The following is a 20886-nucleotide window of genomic DNA, read 5'->3' as shown; positions in this document are numbered from 1 at the left end:
TTACAATTCTGGAAGTCAGAAGTCCAAAACCAGTCTTACTCAACTAAAATCAAGGAGTTGGCAGGGCTGCATTCTTTTGGGTAACTTTAGGAGAGAATCCATTTCCTTGCTTTTTCCAGCTTCTAGAGGCTGCCCACATTCCTTGGCTTATGGCCCCCTCCCATCTTCAAAGCCAGCCAGCATGGACAGTCAAGTCTCTCACTTCACAGTGCTCTGACACTGACTCTTCTGCCTCCCTCCTCCACACTTAAGGGCCCTTGGATGATTACACTGGGTCCACTTGGATAATCCTGATCAACCAACATATTTTAAAGTCAGCTGATTAGCAACCTGAATTACCCCTTGCCATGTAACTTATTCACAGGTCTGAGGATTAGGATGCTGACGTCTTTAGGAGGTCATTATTCTACCTACTACAGCCTCCAAAGCCATTCAGTCTACTTTCAATCCTCTTCTTCAACCTCATCTGAAGCCAATTTTGGAACACATATCACACACACTCCAAGGAGTATGTCCCCCTCAAAGAACACCATGTATTTTCACATCTTTTTGTATCTCCTCTTGTTGCTCCCTCCACCTACAATGTCCTTGCCAATCTTTTCCACCTGGAGAACACATCATTCAAGAACTGGCTCCACTCATGGCTACCACAAACTGCTGTACAGTTCATGTCCTACCCAAAGGCATCTGGTAAGGCTGAGGTGTGGGAGCTGAAATCCAGCCCACTTTCAGCACCACCAGCCAGGCCTGAGGCTGCAACCACCAGGAAGAAGGGTAGCGTGCCCAGTGGAAAAACCTTTCTCTAAGTCATCTGGCCAGAAAGGGCTCTGCATAGAATAACTCAACCTTTTTCCCCAATTACACCATCCTCTAACTCCAGAGCACTGCACATATTTACTAGCATTACATCTGTCAAAATGTATCAACCCCATCCCACCTCCCTTGAGATACAGACAGGTATTTTTTTTCCACCGATTTTTACCTAAGCCTCAACAACAACCTGTCAAAATGTTCCAAAATGTCTCTGAATCAAATTGTTCAGTATTTCACCAGTGAGGCTACTGAGAACCACCTGTGCACTGTCCACTGTAATAAAACTTCTATGCACAAATTCTACCATCTGAGAGCCATATGGTAGGGTCTGCCCCTTTTTACATACAATCTTCTCTGGTTGTATTCTAGTATTGCTAGCCATGGCAACTGATTCCATACTGCATTTATTTCTTAAGAAAATATTTCTAAAACTTAAAAAAAAACAGAACAATACTTAGCAGGAAAAAAAATGTTCCTTCAACTTAGTGAAAAGATTGGGATTTAAACATTTGTGCAACACAGTAAAGCATGGTGGTCTGGAGCCCTGGCATCAGACCTATACCCGCTGGATTAGAACTTTTCCCCTTACTATCAATAGCATTTTCACTTCCTGTTTAATGTAGTGCAAATTATTTAGCCTTGCTGTGTCTTAAAGTTTCCTCACTTATATAATGGGGACTATCTCATAGGGTTGTTTGTTGTGAGAATATGGCAAATCAACATGTATAAAAGCTTGATAAATGTTAATAATTATTATTAAAACAAGAGACCAAAAAGAACGGACCCACGTTACCGAGCAGAATAAAGCCACCTGGAAAAGGTCAGTGTGCACCAAACATCTAAACACTAAAGGTCTTCTCAAGGACAAGCACTGTGGGACCCATCTTTGGGGAGAGCAAAGCAGGTATATCATCAATGACCTAGTGGTAGAGTTGACAAAGAAGTTAAAGCCAGTCATCACAGCCTGCTGATGACTGCTATAATAAAGGCATATACAAAATGCTACGGACACACAGCAGCCCTAACCCTACCTGGGGAGGTCAGGAAGAGAAGCTGGAGGTAAATCTTGGAGGATGAGTAGGTGTCCCTAGGGTTGGGGAAATGGGACTGCTCACTGCAAGCAGTGGAAACATCAAGTACCAGGACAAGAAGCATCAAGGAGCATGGCCAATTCACAAAAGTGCAGGTTGTTCTTTCATGTGCGCCTACCACATACCACTTGGTTTATATACATCACCTCATTTTAGCCTTACAACACTCTGGGTGGTTAATAATCTCTGTTGAATAAAGAAACTGAGACACAGGGACATAAAGAAATTTGGCGAGTCAACACCTGAACTGAGTGAGATTTAAACCAGGTCTGCCTGACCACAAATAACTTACTCTTTCACTGGACTAGAACACGCTGACACATTGAAGTGTTTGACCACTTTTCTGAAAATAACTGTGAGCCAAGGAAGGGTTTTAATCAGGAGTAAAACAATTGGATCTCATCTTGGAAATAAACATTCTAGCAAATATGGAGGACAGATTAGAAGGCAGTAAGGCCTAAGGGACAAATCCCACCACCTGTTTTAGTAACTGAAGTTTTGCTATGCCCATTTAAGTATTTCCATGGCAAGCTTTTGTGTTACAATGGCAGAGTTGAGTAGTTCCACCCTTACAACCTGCAAAGCTAAAACCATTTACTGTCCTGTCCTTTACAGGAAAAGTCTGCTGACCCATGTTACAAGCAATAGCTACTGTAGTAACCCAGGCAAGAGATGATGGAGCCTGAACTAAGGCATAGCACTGGCGATGGAGAAGCATTTGAGAAATTTAAGAAGCAGAGTTAATCACCACTGTGACTAACTGAATGTAAGAGTGGTAAGACGGAGGCCTCTAGGATTACTCCTAGGTTTCTAGCTCATCAGTCTGCTTAAGTGGTGGGGCTAGGATGGGGTAGCTTAAATAATGGTCCCCAAATATGCCCATATCCTAATCTCCGGAACTGTGGATATTATCTTACATGACGAAAGAGACTTTGCACAGTAACTAACGATCTTGAGATGGGGAGATTATCCTCAATTATTTGAGTAAACCCTAAATGTGATCAAAAGTACCCTTACAAAAAAAGGATACAGGTAGATTTGACATAGAACAAGAGAAGGCAGTGTGTCCATGGAGGCAGAGACTGGAGTAATGCAGCCACAGGCCAATGAATACGTCCACCAGAAGCTAGAAGCAGCAAGAAACAGAATTTCCCCTAGAGCCTCTAGAGGGAGTGTGTCCCCACTGACACCTTGATTTCAGCCCAGTGAAATTGATTTCAGACTTCTGGCTTCCAGAACTGTAAGAGAACAAATTCCTGTTGTTTTTAGACAACAAATTTGTGGTAATTTGCCATGGTGGCAATACGGAAATAATACACAGGATTGTGAATTTAGAAGACAAAGATAATGAACTCAGTTTTAGATCTGCAGCATTTAAGGTATCCTATGACACAAATAAAGACATCCAGCACAGTCAGAAAAAAAAAAAAAAGGATATGAACTCAGAAGAGCTCTGGGTAGAATGCAAGAAGGAAGAGTCACAAGAATAAACCTTGGGATTACACAAGATAAGAGAACAGAGTGAGAAGAAGCAAGGGATGAGGCTCTCCTCCTGAAGTAATTCCAGTCAGATGAAGAAGGGCCCAAAATGCAATCTGACAGTAATTTACCTTACAGTGGCTTCTTGAGGTGCTGTGTATACAGCAGCAGTAATAATGTAACAGGTTATATATGGAATATTTATGCGTCAGGCATTGTGCAGAATACTTTACATGCATTCTTACTAACTGCCCATAACTTATAAGGTAGATATTATTATGCCTTTTAAAGACAAGAGAAGCAAAGTAACTTGCCCAAAGTCACTCATCGGGCAACCAAAAGCCAGAATCAAATCATCATCTAAACTTAAAAGCCCAAAACAAACTCTAAGCTCCATCTAACCTTACTTTTGATCTAATAGTTGTTTAAAGAAAAGCTATACCAGCATGACACATGATGACTTTAATTCCAGATATATTCCATATGTTAAATCCCCGATTACACTGCACTAGAAGGGGGCAATCACTGAAAGGCTACGTGAGGTGGGTGAAGGCCAACAGACGTGGAATTTAGGAGGAAGGAAAAGAAGGGGTAGTGGCAGCCCCAAGAAGCGTGAGCTGGGAAGAGATCTAGAAGTCAAAATGATAACTACAGGGGCTTCCCTGGTGGCGCAGTGGTTGAGAGTCCGCCTGCCGATGCAGGGGACACGGGTTCGTGCCCCGGTCCGGGAAGATCCCACATGCCGCGGAGCGGCTAGGCCCGTGAGCCATGGCCGCTGAGCCTGCGCGGCCGGGGCCTGTGCTCCGCAATGGGAGAGGCCTCAACAGTGAGAGGCCCGCATAACGCAAAAAATTGAAAAAAAAGAAAAAAGAAAATGATAACTACCGGATAACTACTACATTCATCTGGGAACATCAGCTACATTGTGGGATGGCAGGTACCAGAAACAGACCATGAGTCCAGCTTTTCTATAGCAATTATTGGATGGGGACATGAAACAAGTAGAAAAAATAAGCATAGGAAGGATGGTGATGAGAGATGCAAGACTAGCATAACGATTAAAAGCAAAGGCTTTGGAATCAGAAAGACATGAGTCTAGGTTCCAGACAAGTTTCTTACCCTCTTGGAGCCTCAATGTTCTCATCTGTAAAATGGAAATAAGACCCAATGCCTCAGATCAAGTCAAATAATTAATGGGAAGCACATGGTGAGTGGCTTAAAATGTGTCATTATTTACCATTACTGTTGTTAGTATTATTTTTATGAATATTTCTAATACCTATTATAGCAATTAATCTCCCTATGCTTAAGTACCACTGCATTTCCATCATTTTATCAAGACAAGTGTGGTGAGCAGAAGAGCGGCCTGGACGGTCAGGAGGCCTGGGTTGTGGCACCCAGCAGCCCACCTGTGGCCTCAACAGGGCCCCGGGTGGCACCTCTCACCCCACTCCCTTCTCCGGAACTAACGGCTTGCTCCCCAGGCAGGGTACCAGTGACAGGTCGGCCCCCTCGTCTGTGCAGCCCAGCGCGGCAGGGACATGTAGCCCCGTAGCCGGCCCGCGCCCCCTCCCCGGCGCCGGCCTCACCTTCTCAAAGTTCTGCATGAGGCGGCTGATAACCTCGCGCTCGACCTGCCATTCGGGCTTCTTCAGCTGCTTCCTCAACTGTTTTTTTTGGCTCTGCTTGTGGCTGTGTTTCTTCTTCCAACGATTGAAGCTCCGCACCGGGTCAGGCCGAGCTCCTGGACCCTGAGAGGCGGAAGTTTTACCCATCGCGGCGGTGGCGACAGCGCACACGGTGCCCAAACACGAGATCAGGCCAGGAGGACGTACGGCACTAAGACGACGAGGAACCAGCGTGGGGAAAGAGGACGACTACGCATACGCGAAACCACAAGCCCGCCCCCGGGCTTTCGAAACGTGGGCATGCGCGGTGTTCACAGCTAGAAAAAAGTGGGCGGTGATTGGCGACTCGGAATCCACAGAGCGGAGCGGAGCAGGCTCGGGGGAAACGGAAACCGGGCAATCTGAGGAAGAGGGCGGGGCTGAGTGGTTCCTAAAGCACGCCGGCGCTTTAAATACACGCATGCGTGCTGATTGCTGTTACTATGGTGAGGTCGTACAACTTAATACTTAAAGGCCGTAACTTTGCTCTGGGTTTTCCTTCGCGAACCGGGCGCTACCACCACTGCGCGCCCCTCCACCCCCCGCCACACACACACACACACACACACACAGACACACACCGCCCCACCCCCCCGCCACACACACATATACACACACCCATCTGTGAATTATAATTGTGATCCTCGTTTTGCATGTTTCAGCCCAGGGAGCCGAATGGTTTGCCCCAAAATCAAACAGCTAGTTAACAACTTCTGATTTCTGTCCGCTGCAGGGTAACTCCGTAGGAATAAAAATGAATATTCTGTATTCTTCTTATGTCCTTCTGTGTTTTCCCCTTTTTCTAGCCCGTCAGACTGTAGCTGCAGCAGTAGGGAACTGGAGCAGGGTCAAATTGAATTGCCTTAAAAGGCTATCATGAAGACAAAATAAGTAAAAATAAAGAATTAAAAGTTATTTGCAAGTTGGCCATTTAAGTGAATTGGCTTTCAGTGAATTGGTTTTTCTGGTACATTTACCTAGAGCACAAATATACACTAGAGAGGGGTGAGGGCAGAGTTGTGGCAAGGAAAACAGGGAAATTAAGTTCAAAGTTCCCATGCAGAGTATTTGGACCCTCAAATTCCCCTTCCAACCCCACAAAGCCAGATGAATGCCCAAACCACAAGCCCATTCCCTAAACAGAGGATGGAGGGTGAGGGAGTGGGGGAGCAGGTGAACTGGAAAATCTCCACACTCAAGAATCACTAGATGTGGTAGAGAGTAAAGCTCAATATGGAGAGGTTATATAAAAGTATATATACATCCACTAAAAGTTAAAAATAGAACTACCACAAGACCTAGCAATTCTACTTCTGGATATACACACTAAAGAATTGAAAGCACGGTCTGGAAGAGACCTGCATTCCCATGTTCATAGCAGCATTATTCACAATAGCCAAAAGGTGGAAGCAAACCAAGTGTCCATCCACAAATGGTAGATAAACAAAATGCAGTATATGCATACGATGGAATATTATTCATCCTTAAGAAGGAAGGAAATTCTGACAATGCTACAATGTAGATGAGCCTTGAAGACATGAGGCTAAATGAGATAAGACAGTCACAAAAAGACAAATACCATCTGATTCCACTTATATAAGGTACCTAAAGTAGTCAGATTTATAGAGATGGAAAGTAAAACGGTGGTTGCCAGGGGCTGGGGGGAGGGGAAATGGGGAATTGCTGTTTAGGGGGTAGAGAGTTTCAGTTTTGTGAGATGAAAAGAGTTCTGGAGGTTGGTTGCACAAGGATGTGAATATACTTAATGCCACTGAACTATACACTTTAAACTGGTTTAAATGGCAAATTTTATGTGTACTTTACCACAATTTTTTAAATTATTTTAATTTTTAAGGGTATATACAGAACAATGAGGTTCTCAACGCTAATTCTCACTTTTCTCCTAAATCTGAAGCAGCCAAGCATGTACATGCCTCAGGCAAAAAACTGGACCGTTTGTCTCTCGGGAAGCCAACTGGCATAAGAGAAAGACCTGGATATGATGGCATTTAGGCAGCGACCAAATAAATGGCAAGTCACTGACCTCCCCCGGCTCTTCAGTGAAACCTACCAATTAATAAGGCCTTCCAAACACTTGTTTCTGATCAGCCTTACTCAAATATGAAATAATAAGCAAAGACCACCAAACATTTGAGGAAATCCTTTAACTAAAAAGTTGGAAGCTAAAACTAACAAATGAATGCAAAGAGCAAAATAAATCTTCAAAAATTAATATTTTTAGAAAGGTAAGATATGGTATCCACGTGTAAGAACAGAAACTATTCAGAAAATTAAATAGAACTCAATGGAAATTATTTTGTTCATTATATATGTCAAATTTTTGACATAAAATAAGAAAATTCAAAGCTTAATCACAATAAAAAACTCAATATCACATTCCAAAGTCACTAATGGATTTGATGATTTGTAATAATAATAATTCACATCCTGATTGGATAAAATAACATGTTTATGATGGTTTCAATGCTTATTTACTCCAATAACCTGTTTTCTGTAGAAATGACCCTGAGACAGATGTTCAGTGACATTGAGGACATTAAATAGTTGTTAACACATTTTAATTTTCAGACTACATCCTCCGCTACCAGCCAATATTCAAAAAGCTCCTGGGAATTCCCTGGTGGTCCACTGGTTAAGACCCTGCGCTCCCAATGCAGGGGGCCCAAGTTCAATCCCTGGTCAGGGGACTAGATCCCGCATACTGCAACTAAAGATCCCACATGCCGCAAAGAAGATCTCGCACGCAGCAACAAAGTTCCTGCGTGCCACAACGAAGACCCGGCGCAGCCAATAAATAAATAAATACTTTTAAAAAAAAAAGGCCCCAAAGGGCTAAAAAGTATATGGAAATATGCCTGGTAACTACTACTACAAATACAGGCAAAACTTCAGTGGGGGCAGGGGCTTTATTAAAATTTAGGGGGAGAAGGATGTAATATCAGTTCCTCATATATTATAACCCACTTAATATTATTCATCATTGGTCTCTATTTTAATTTTTACATAGTTATGGTTGTTCATCATCAAAATTCTTCAAATTACATATGTCTCTAAAATTTGAAAAGACCATTATATGCTTTCTGTACTTTAAAACTGTTTTTTAAAGATTATCTTATCTGCAAAAGCATAGAAGCAATGATACCCAGTAGTGATGAGCCCAACTGCTGCCCAGATCTTGGTCTGTAAATACCCTTTTTTCCAATCAAACGAACCACAGCTCTTTGGAGAAATAACTAATTCCGGGGACGGGGCAGGAAAAGTACAGGACGAGCCTAGAATGTCTTGAGGTGCCAACAAATTTTTAAAAAGAGTTCAAAGAATGATGGGAATAGAGGGCACAGTTCTATTTATTGACCTAGGTGCTAGTCGTAAGAATGTTGGCCTCGTAATACTTCATAAGTTCTATACTTGTTTTATATTGTTTTCTATAGGTATGTTATATTTTCAATAAAAAATGTTTTAAAATATAAAATGTCCACACCAAAAGAGGCATACAAAAATAGTGCTGAGAAAATACATTTAAACATAGGTATTTTCAAAAGTATATCTTTGGCTAGCATTCTAACCTTTATCCAGAAAATTTAGCTTTAAAAATATCAATAATTTATAAAAGAGCATTGTTTATTGCCTCTAATTGAGTTTTAGTGACAGGATGACCTCAACTGGACTTTCACATCATTTATTTTTATTATGATTTCAAAATTAATATTTTAATGCCTTTCCATGCTTCAATGAACTAAAAGGTAGATGTATAGTTCTTAGATGATATGAAAATTTCAAATGTATAAAAAAAGATTTTTGCTGTGTTTTTCACCATTATGTTTGAAGAACGTACAACAGGGATATGGAATTCTCTAGAATTACTTTTTGAGAAACTTCCTGTCAAAATCCATTTGGCTTTTCATTTACAAAATTGTGACACTATCATATCTGTGACTTCCAAGCTATGAATAATAGCAGTAGTAGTATATTAATAATAATATCATTATTACTGCTGAAATTATTATTTGAACCAAATTTTTTTCCAATATCGACCTATGAACCAGAAGTTATGTTTTTTTTCTTAAGGATAGATCATTTTCAATTTGCCGTAACATCTTCACCTCAAAACTGTAGCATTTCAGGGCTTCCCTGGTGGCGCAGTGGTTGAGAGAACGCATACCGATGCAGGGGACACGGGTTCACGGGTTCACGAGCTCGTGCCCCTGTCCGGGAAGGTCCCACATGCTGCGGAGTGGCTGAGCCATGGCCGCTGAGCCTGTGCGTCCGGAGCCTGTGCTCCACAACGGGAGAAACCACAGCAGTAAGAGGCCCGCATACCGCAAAAAAGAAAAATGTAGCATTTCAAACTTTAGTCAGGTAACAGTATTTTTTTTCACGGTCACAATTTCTACACTGCTGTCAGAAGCTTTTTTGGCATTTACTTTGAATTCAGCCTTCAGGGAAGCTTTACTTTGGCCAACATGCTCTCATCATGGAGAGAATCATCACAAATCACAAAGATCTCTTCCCTTGACATGATTTTGGTTTCTGTTCTGTGTTTACAAGTAGCCCACTAGATATGTAGATCTGATAATTCTCCAGTTGTGTCATTTGCTGAGCAAAATCTATGTTCATATACAGAAAGAGTGGATTTTAGAAATCCACAAATCTAACAGTAATTGTTATCTCTTTTACATGGGTTCTATGAAGGTTATAACTAAAACAATTGAGCAATATTTAGCATATCTTGCCTTATTCAAATAATCTCATGTAATGCGTCTGCTATTGTATTAATTATTTGGTTTTGTATTTTACCCTCTAAGTATAGTCTCTATTCCACAGCACCAACAGTTGCATATATACTTTTCAAATCCAATTTCATTTTTGAATATTTAACATTTTGCTGATGTGCTTTTTCATTCTCTTTATCATTTCTAGGAACGTGTGATAAATGTGAGTCTTTGCATCCATTTGCATTTTTTTTCATTCTTTGATAACTTTTGATAAAAACATTCCTTCAAGGTAAAATAAACAGAATCTAGTAAGTTTTCACTCTTTGAAAGAGTTTGTATTTTTTACAAAGTTTCCAAAACTTCCACGTGTGCTGTTTTTTATTTTTTAATTTTAGATTTCTTGCTTGTCACAGATAATTTCCAAGAAGAATGACCTATTTAATATTCAAATTATATGGCCATGTACCTGAATTGGAAGAAAATACATGGGTACAAATGTATATTTAATTTTTTCTCTTCCAGTTTTTATTTCAATTCATGTGTCTTGATTGACATGGAGGTAAGTAAATTCCCACCCTTCTCTCAGTTCCACAGTCTATGAAAATACTATTTTTTCCAGTACTGTATCCCCCCTATATTTTCTCAATTAACCAAATAATATTATTTCACTTTCCTCTATAATAGCTTCCTCTTTTTGTTTTCTGGTTCTATTAATATTTAAAATTATGTTTCTGATATCTAGTAAGAAATTATATGAGTTTTGTATTTTATCTCAAAATTTGTAAAAATTTAAAACAATATATACCCAAAAAAGCTGCTAAATTTCAACACTGATTATTTTTGCCTAATGACATTTTATAAGAACAAGGAAGCGGGGCTTCCCTGGTGGCGCAGTGGTTGAGAGTCTGCCTGCCCATGCAGGAGACACGGGTTCGTGCCCTGGTCCGGGAAGATCCCACATGCCGCCGAGCCGCTGGGCCCATGAGCCATGGCCACTAAGCCTGTGCGTCCGGAGCCTGCGCTCCGCAACGGGAGAAGCCACAACAGTGAGAGGCCCGCGTACCACACACAAAAAAAAAAGAACAAGGAAGCATGTACCCTTGTATAATCACCTAATGCTTACCTAGGAATTACTAAATTATTGTTATATAACATGTACTTTTGGGATCTTACTTATTTTGACTGCAGAATAAGAGGATCACCCCATTTTCTTAAACAAATCTGATAGTTTTAACAAATAACAAAGGTTGGCAAGGATGTGGGGAAAAGGGAGCCCTTGTACAGCGTTGGTGAGAATGTAAATTGGTGCAGCTGGAAAACATTATGGAGGTTTCTCAAAAAACTAAAAATAGAACTACCATATGACCCAGCAATTCCACTTCTGGGTATACATCTGAAAAAAAAAATACTAATTCAAAAAGATACATGCACCCCAATGTTCATAGCAGCATTATTTACAATTGCCAAGATATGGCAGCAACCTAAGTGTACATCAACAGATGAATGGATAAAGAAGATGTGGCATATATGTACACACACACACACACACACACACACACACACACACACACAATGGAATACTACTCAGCCATAAAAAGAATGAAATTTTGCCATTTGCAGCAAGATGGATGGACTTGGAGGACATTATGCTAAGTGAAATAAGTCAGACAGAGAAAGACAAATACTGTATGATATAACTTATATGTGGTATCTAAAAAGCACCACAAACCAGTGAATGTAACAAAAAAGAAGCAGACTCACAGATACAGAGAACAAACTAGTGGTTACCAGTGGGGAGAAGGAAGGAGGGAGGGGTAATAAGGGAGGGACAGGCGATTAAGAGGTACGAACTATCAATATTAGGTATAAAATAAACTATAAGTACAACATAGGGAATATAGCCAACATTATATAATAACTGTAAATGGAGTATAACCGTTAAAAATTGTGACTCATTATATTGTATACCTATAATTTATATAACATTGTACATGAACTATACTTCAATTGAAAAACCCTGATAGTTTTACTATGTTATGTTTTAGAGTTAACTGCTACCGGTCAATTTTTTCCCAGGCACAGAAAGGATCTCTTCAATATTAGTTCTTTGTTTAAGTTTTTCTGCTTTCTATAATGTAACTGCCTCTTACATTGCTACTGAAATTAAATATATTTAAGTTCAAGAGAGTCCCATAGCTGCTGAATAACTTGGCCTAAGAAGCTAAAATATGATTCATCTAAGTCCTCTTGTCATGTAAAAAGGCAAATAATTTATGGTAAATCAATTCAATTGTATGTCAACTTATTTATTGAAAAGGAAATTAATAACCCTACAACAAAGTATATGCTTATTCAAATAAATAAATCCCTCTTTGTCTCTTTATGCCTTATAAATATCATCAGTCTGAAGTCATTCTTAGGACACAATACCTCTATGGAATTTTAGAGGTTGCAGCTTAGGTTGGTTCCATCTTCTTTAACTCACATCCTCTGAAACCTGGCAGGGCCAACATGCAGCCACTTTAATCCCAGAGAAACAGAGTGTATGTAACATCTCTGAAATTTTCAACAGCAAAAATATATTTGCCTAATTGGCTAGAACACATAAACTGGAAGGCCAAGAGGTTCTGGCCACAGCTGTCGTGTTTCTAACCTCTGCCAGAAGTCATGAATCAATTACTTTGTCTCTGCACACATTTGTTCATTCATTTATCTAATTTTTGTGGGTGCCTACAGTGTACTGGATGGACATTGTTAAGCCTCAAGAATACAAAATGAATAAGAAATTGTCCTTGCCTCAAGGAGTTTATAACCTAGTATGATAATCTCTGAAATTAGCTTGCTGAGAATCACAAAGGGAGTTTTTTTAGAAAATAGTGCTTCCTCAGTTTTACCCAAAAATATTCTGATTCTGCAAGTATGAAATGGAAACTAGGCAACCTGATGTGATCAACCAGATCAACTGGTCTGCACATTGTTTTTTGGGAACCTCTGGTCTAATAGATTATAATTAATCATAATACTTGAAGCTGATTATAATTAATTATATAATTTGAATCAGTTCAGTTTAATGCCACTAAAATTACACAATAATAAAACTATGAAAGATTAACATATGAAAAGGAAATAGAAATGAATAAATTCTCCATATGCCCTTGAATCACATTTGAACCATAGATAATACTAACAAGCCTAACAAAACCATCTCCACTCATGGAAGTTATCAGTAAAAATTACTGTAGCTCTCACCATAAAGATTCTGATAAAGAGGTCTACTAGTAAAAATATTTGAAAACTCATGCCCTAATCATTTGTCTGAGATAAACTAAACCTCTGCCACTTTTCTCACTTAGTAAGGAATAGAACTTACAGTTAGTTCTTTTTAGTTGGTCATGGCCAGCAGATGGCAGCTCAGGATCACGTACTCTCTTTCCCTTGGGATTAGACCAAATTCAATCTGAGTTTTTATAGCCACCAAGCAGTTGGTTTTCCTTTCAGTTTATCCGCCTTGTAACAATCAGCTTTTAGAACATGACCTACAATTAGTACTCCTTAAATTCTCTGGAATACTTATGAATTCTTTCTTCCATCACATTACTTTCAATTAAAAGCAACTGCCAGGCTTTCCTGGCGGCGCAGTGGTTGAGAGTCCGCCTGCCCATGCAGGGGACACAGGTTTGTGCCCCGGTCCGGGAGGATCCCACATGCCGCGGAGCGGCTGAGCCCATGAACCGTGGTCGCTGAGCCTGTACGTCCGGAGCCTGTGCTCCGCAACGGGAGAGGCCACAACAGTGAGAAGCCCGCGTACCGCAAAAAAAAAAAGTAAAGATCTGAGAAAAATGCCCTTGTGGCCACGGTGAGGGGAAGAGTAATTATTATGAAATATTCCCAAAGCCTTCTCCATGATAAAGGACTACCCTCCAGGAGAAACAACTTTACCAGAACTTTGTCCCAGATTCATGAGGGAAGGACATTCCTCTCACTCCAGCCCTTCCAGTCTTCCTGTCTTACCTAAAGTGAGGGAAGGACTATCTAAGAATAAATACTTGTGAAAATCACAGGCAAGAGACATAGACCCAATAAAAGATTGACACTGAATTGGAAAATTATAGACCCTCCCCCTCCCCTACACCTTACCACCACTCCAGCAAGGCTCCAATGTAATAGTAGTGGGTTATAACTGAAAAAAACTGCAATACACAGGCTCTCTCTAAGGAGAAGAACTTAGGGAAGCCCAAGGTCAATAGAAAATATAAAACCAAGAACACTAGAGGAATCTGAAGCCTCTGGCACCTATAGCTACAGCAAACATTAAACAAAGTTCAACTCCTAGACAGATTACCATAAACTCTCACACACCTCAATTCCTATTACCTAATACAATGTACCAGGCTTCTGACAAAAAATTGAAAAGATACACCAATATACAAGAAAAAAGTCTAAAGAGGCAAAGCAAGCATCAGAACCAAACTTAGATATGAAGCAGATATTGGAAGTATTAGAAAAGGAATTTAAAATAACTATGGCTTCCTTGACTTCATAGGTTTTTACCTTTCTTGCTTCTGCTAAGCCAGTTAACACTGGTCTGTTTGCTTTCCAGCCTCCAAAATTTTTTGCCCAGTTTTTGTTTCTGGACTTTTTTTGTCCTTGTGGATTTTTGGCTATGTTAAATAGTATTTTAGAAGATAGTAAAGGTAAAGGAGTGTATTCAATCCACTCTCTAATAAAACTATATTGCTGAATATTTTAAATATAATGACCTGTATCATTTTTATGAAGACAATATGTTTTATGAAGAAAAAGTTATTTAGTTGAAAAGAAAAAATATTCCTTTACATCTTCCTGTAATCCTCTCAGATTTAAGGTCAAGTTTCTCAGCATGTCATGGGAGACCCCTTCTGAACTGGTCCTCTCTCTACACACCCTCACCTATTACCTCAGCAGGACCACTGGAGGAGAAACCATGGGCCAGGATCTTTCAGGTTACCCATGAGATAGATAAGAATTCACTTTACCAATGCTATTGCTGCCCCTAATTTCTCTGTGCCTGTCTTCTTTTTTGTAAGATAGGAACCATGCATGACATTTATCTCATTGAATATGTTTTATCAGATCAGGCCAGGAAATCTATGCTACATTGTGAAAAGTGGCCTTTTTAGAAAGAGGTTTCTATAGAAACACTAAAGTATTGTCAACTGGGTAGCTTACCTTAAGTCTTACCTAGACGACAGCATTTCCAGTTCTTTATACTGACATAAGTGTTTCACCACTCGCTCATTGTGGATTAAGTTGAATTGACGGTTCCCCACCCACTGTGTCAAAACAAAAGCAACTTAAAAGGAGAAGGCAAGGGACAGAGCATAGATTTTGAAACTGCAGAATCTTAAATGTCATTTAAGTTTCGATCTTTATCCTCTCCTGCTTAATGGAAGCGGAGATTCAGAAGGTGAGGTTCTTTTTCTCAAACATTACAAATGAATCTAAAAGAACCAGTCAAATGAGAGCTGCTCAATTCTTAAAGGGTAAAAGTTGCTATTTAGCCATAGAACAACTTCACTGCTGTTTGAACATTTGTACTTATAATGTTACTGAACAGGAAGGACATGGAAACTGAGCTCTCCATGGATTTATATGACAATGTAAACCCTGCACCCAGAAAGCATGCTAGATGCAGTGTGTCGATTCTTGAGGTGTGTCTTTCACAATAATCTCAATTACACCATGAAAATTATCTATAATACCCAAGACCCACCTCAAATGAAAAACTTTCTGATGAGACAATGAACATACATTGGCTTGTTTGCTTGAGACAAGCCTATAAACACAATGAAAATGAGCCTGCTACTAGGAAAAAGTTAGAACACCCATGAGTTAAGAAGGCAAATGTTATCAAGCAGATCTTTCAAGCTGGTGGTCTTGAACCCTTGGGAACCTTGAACACAGGTCTTTAAAATTTCGTATTTTCATTTCAATGATAGTCTAAAAAAATTAATATAAGCACTATAAGGCTAAGATTTTTAAAATATTAAGCAGGTTATATTTTTCTTTTCCTAATTAATCATGTTCCCCAGTACCCTACTATCTATCATGCATGCTACGCCAGATGGAAGCCCCAGGGAAGAAGGTACAAACTAGAAGAAAATTCCATAAATGGGGAGGATATGATAAAAGGCAAAGTAATCCTACTTCAAAATTAGGAAGGGAAGCAGAAGCCCTCTGAAAAGGGAAGGAGATGGAAGAAATGGGGCAAGAGGTCAGAAACTATTGTGTCCTCATTTATCTCCCAAACCTCACTCCTCCTTGTTCCTTTCTTCTCCATTCAAATTGCTTCTTCCTGGAGTAAATCCTTTAGGAGCTCTTTTAGCAAGGATCTGTGAGTGGTAAGTTTTCTCACTTTTGTCTTAAAATATATTTATTTTACCTTATTTTAGCCTTCCAACTGAATGATAATTTAGCTGGGGATAGAATTCTAAGTTGACAGATTTGAAACTTCTATTCGATTAACTCCGAACTTGTTCAGTTCTGTTGGAGTCTACTGTCTTTTTAACTAATGTTCACTTTTAGTGTAATTTTTTTTTAAATCCCTGGTTGTTTTAATATTTTCTTTTATTTAAGTGTTCTGTAATTCTTTGTCCTGAGCATTCATGTCTTTCATTAATTCAAGAAAATTCTCAGTCATTATCTTTTGAAACACTGCCTCCCTTTCACTGTCCAGTCTCTCCTTGGAAATTCCTATTAGATAGACATTGGACATCTCCCTTTTTCTTCCATGTCTCTTAAACTCTCTTTCATGTTTTCCATTTCTTAAATAAACCCTTTGAGATTCACATACTGTATACGTTTCCTAAGATCTATAACTTAGGTCATGAATTCTCTATTTAGGGAATAAAGGTTTCAAGTTACAACTATATTTTTCAATTTTTATTTTTAAAAGTTTTGTTTTTTAAAGCTTGCCTTTTATAGTATATCATTTTCCTATGCTTTCTATTTTTTCTTATCTCTTAAACTATTTTAAACATTTGTATTTTGTAGTGCTGTAAGCTGAAGTTTGGGGGAGGGACGTTTTGAGAATGTATCAATCTGCTGTTTATTGAATCTGATAACTTTCACACATGGTGAATTGTTTCCTCCTTTGTTTTGTAATTTTAAAAATGTGAGTTTATCTTCAGTGGGAATTTTTTTCAGTGAAGACTTGGATTTGGAAGTACTCTCCAAAGTAGCTTATTTGTTTATTTGATTTTCGTTTTTTCCAGGCTGCTGAGTGGTACCACCAATGGGGACAAGTTTTTACATTAACTTTTTCATTTCAGGAGTGGGGGCAGGGCAGTTTTTCCTGGACCATGCTGGAAGTTCCAAACCTATACATGGAGAAAACTTGGGATTTTTGATTTGTTGTTTTGTTTTGTTTTTCATACCTAAAGACCTAAGCATTGACAAATTCCCTTTGAATCTCCCTGAGACAGTGGGGAGAGTTTTTCTTATCCTTCTTTCACAGAGATACATCCCTTTCAGTGTCCCTGCATAGGTTTAAAATCCATGTCCCTAAATAATAGCATTAATTTCTATGTGTGAAAATTACCTCTGCTCACCAGGGCCACTATATGGTGAGCTATGTGTTCAAAGTAGCACTCATGTTTAACTCTTTTACCAAAGTCAAACTTCTTTTTTTGGAGAGATAGTTCAAAATTAAAAGACATTTCATAGAAAAGTCAATCCATCGAGACTTTCATTTGTTTGTAGAAAGCAATGTGATGCAAGGGAGTTATGAACTACTTTGATTGTTATAGGCCAATGAGAGAAAAAAAAACACAAGAAGCATATATAATACACGAATGATGTGTTCAGTCCAAGTGGAGCCTTCATGTATAAATTAGGGAAAGTTTTACAAGTGGTACAAATAAAGACAAGTGGTGGAATAATTGAACTGAGTCATCACACAGCAAGTGCTATAAAGGGCATGTCGTCATAAAAGAGCACTGTGTTATACAGATTCCATCTTTGTACACAGACGCTTTCAAGAGCTCATGACCATTATGTGTAGTGGTAAATATGCAAAGAAAAGTTTCTTTATTTTCCTTGAATTTTATTTTATTAATTTTTTCACACAGCAGGTTTTATTAGTTATCCATTTTATACATATTAGTGTATATATGTCAATCCCAATCTCCCAATTCTTACACCACCACCACCCCCCGGCCCCTTTCCCCCTTGGTGTCCATATGTTTGTTCTCTAGATCTGTGTCTCAATTTCTGTCCTGCAAACCGGTTCATCTGGACCATTTTTCTAGGTTCCACATATATGCGTTAATACATGATATTTGTTTTTCTCTTTCTGACTTACTTCACTCTGTATGACAGTCTCTACAGCTATCCACATTTCTACAAATGACCCAATTTCGTTCCTTTTTATGGCGAAGTAATATTCCATTGTATATGTGTACCACATCTACTTTATCCATTCGTCTGTCGATGGGCATTTAGGTTGCTTCCATGACCTGGCTCTTGTAAATAGTGCTGCAATGAACTTTGGAGTACATGACTCTTTTTGAATTATGGTTTCCTCTGGGTATATGCCCAGTAGTGGGATTGCTGGGTCATATGGTAATTCTACTTTTAGTTTTTTTAAGGAACATCCATACTGTTCTCCATAGTGGTTGTATCAATTTACATTCCCACCAACAGTGCAAGAGGGTTCCCTTTTCTCCACACCCTCTCCAGCATTTGTTGTCTGTAGATTTTCTGATGATGCCCATTCTGACTGGGCTGAGGTGATACCTCATTGTAGTTTTGATTTGCATTTCTCTAATGATTAGTGATGTTGAGCAGCTTTTCACGTGCTTCTTGGCCATCTGTATGTCTTTGGAGAAATGTCTATTTAGGTCTTTTGCCCATTTTTGGATTGGGTTGTTTGTTTTTTTAATATTGAGCTGCATGAACTGGTTATATATTTTGCAGATTAATCCCTTGTCCATTGATTCGTTTGCAAATGTTTTCTCCTATTCTGAGGGTTGTCTTTTCGTCTTGTCTGTAGTTTCCTTTCCCTTGCAAAAGCTTTTAAGTTTCATTAGGTCCCATTTGCTTATTTTTGTTTTTATTTCCATTACTCTAGGAGGTGGATCAAAAAAGATCTTGCTGTGATTTATGTCAAAGAGTGTTCTTCCAAGAGTTTTATAGTGTCGGTTTTACATTTAGATCTCTAATCGATTTTGAGTTTATTTTTGTGTATGCTGTTAGGGAGTGTTCTAATTTCATTCTTTTACATGTAGCTGTCCAGTTTTCCCAGCACCACTTATTGAAGAGACTGTCTTTTCTCCATTGTATATCCTTGCCTCCTTTGTCATAGATTAGTTGACCATAGATATGTGGGTTTATCTCTGGGCTTTCTGTCCTGTTCCATTGATCTATATTTCTGTTTTTGTGCCAGTACCATTTGTCTTGATTACTGTGGCTTTGCAGTATAGTCTGAAGTCAGGGAGTCTGATACCTCCAACTCCATTTTTTGCCCACAAGACTGCTTTGGCTATTCGGGGTCTTTTCTGTCTCCATACAAATTTTAAGATTTTTTGTTCTAGTTCTGTAAAAAAATGACACTGGTAATTTGATAAGGGTTGCATTGAATCTGTAGATTGCTTTGGGTAGTATAGTCATTTTCACATTATTGAGTCTTCCAATCCAAGAACATGGTATATCTCTAAATCTGTTTGCATCATCTTTAATTTCTTTCATCAGTGTCTTACAGTTTTCTGCATACAAGTCTTTTGTCTCCCTAGGTAGGTTTCTTCCTAGGTAAATTATTCTTTTTGTTGCAATGGTAAATGGGAGTGTTTCCTTAATTTCTCTTTCATATTTTTCATCATTAGTATACAGGAATGCAAGAGACTTCTGTGTATTAATTTTGTATCCTGCAACTTTACCAAATTCACTGATTAGCTCTAGTAGTTTTCTGGTGGCATCTTTAGGATTCTCTATGTATAGTATCATGTCATCTGCCAACAGTGACAGTTTTACTTCGTCTTTTCCAATTTGTATTCCTTTTATTTCTTTTTCTTCTCTGATTGCCATGGCTAGGACTTTCAAAACTATTTTGAATAATAGTGGTGAGAGTGGACATCCTTGTCTTCTCCTGATCTTTGAGGAAATGCTATAAGTTTTTCACCATTGAGAATGATGTTTGCAGTGGGTTTGTCATATATGGCTTTTATTATGTTGAGGTAGTTTCCCTCTATGTCCACTTTCTGGAGAGTTTTTATCATAAATGGGTGTTGAATTTTGTCAAAAGCTTTTTCTGCATCTATTGATATGATCATATGATTATGCTTCTTCAATTTGTTAATATGGTGTATCACATTGATTGATTTGCATATATTGAAGAATCCTTGCGTTCTTGGGATAAATCGCACTTGATCATGGTGTATGATTCTTTTAATGTGTTGTCGGATTCTGTTTGCTAGTATTTTGTTGAGGATTTTTGCATCTATATTCATCAGTGATATTGGTCTGTAATTTTCATTTTTTGTAGCATATTTGTCTGGTTTTGGTATCAGGGTGATGGTGGCCTCATACAATGAGTTTGGGAGTGTTCCTTCCTCTGCAATTTTTTGGAAGAGTTTCAGAAGGATGGGTGTTAGCTCTTCTCTAAATGCTTGTTAGAATTCACCTGTGAAGCCATATGGTCCTGGACTTTTGTTTGTTGGAAGATTTTTAATCACAGTTTCAACTTCATTACTTGTTATTGGTCTGTTCATATGTTCTATTTCTTCCTGGTTCAGTCTTGGAAGGTTATACTTTTCAAAGAATTTGTCCATTTATTTCCGGGTTGTCCATTTTATTGGCATAGAGTTGCTTGTAGTCTCTTAGGATGCTTTGTATTTCTGTGGTTTCTGTTGTAACTTCTCCGTTTTCATTTCTAATTTAATTGATTTGAGTCTTCTCCCTCTTTTTCTAGATGAGTCTGGCTAATGGTTTATCAATTTTGTTTATCTTCTCAAAGAACCACTTTTTAAATTGATCTTTGCTATTGTTTTCTTTGTTTCTATTTCATTTATTTCGCTCTGACCTTGATAAATTCTTTCCTTCTACTAACTTTGGGTTTTGTTTGTT

At 38.8% G+C, this 20886-nt stretch overlaps 1 protein-coding gene across 2 annotated transcripts in view; it reads right to left on the bottom strand.

Moving 5' to 3' along the window:
* Nucleotides 1-5265, bottom strand: part of DDX10 (DEAD-box helicase 10) — a 286697-nt gene extending 281432 nt beyond the window's left edge. For both annotated transcript variants that reach the window (XM_079930173.1, XM_079930174.1), the window contains exon 1: nucleotides 4973-5265. In XM_079930173.1, coding sequence (XP_079786299.1) covers nucleotides 4973-5158 — 186 coding nt within the window. In that variant the 5' untranslated portion in view covers nucleotides 5159-5265. The remainder of the gene's footprint in view (nucleotides 1-4972) is intronic.
* Nucleotides 5266-20886: the final 15621 nt, after the last annotated feature.

Source organism: Stenella coeruleoalba (assembly GCF_951394435.1).
Source record: "Stenella coeruleoalba genome assembly, chromosome: 8".
Taxonomy (NCBI): Eukaryota; Metazoa; Chordata; class Mammalia; order Artiodactyla; family Delphinidae; genus Stenella; species Stenella coeruleoalba.
This window is presented reverse-complemented; position numbering and strand designations above follow the sequence as displayed.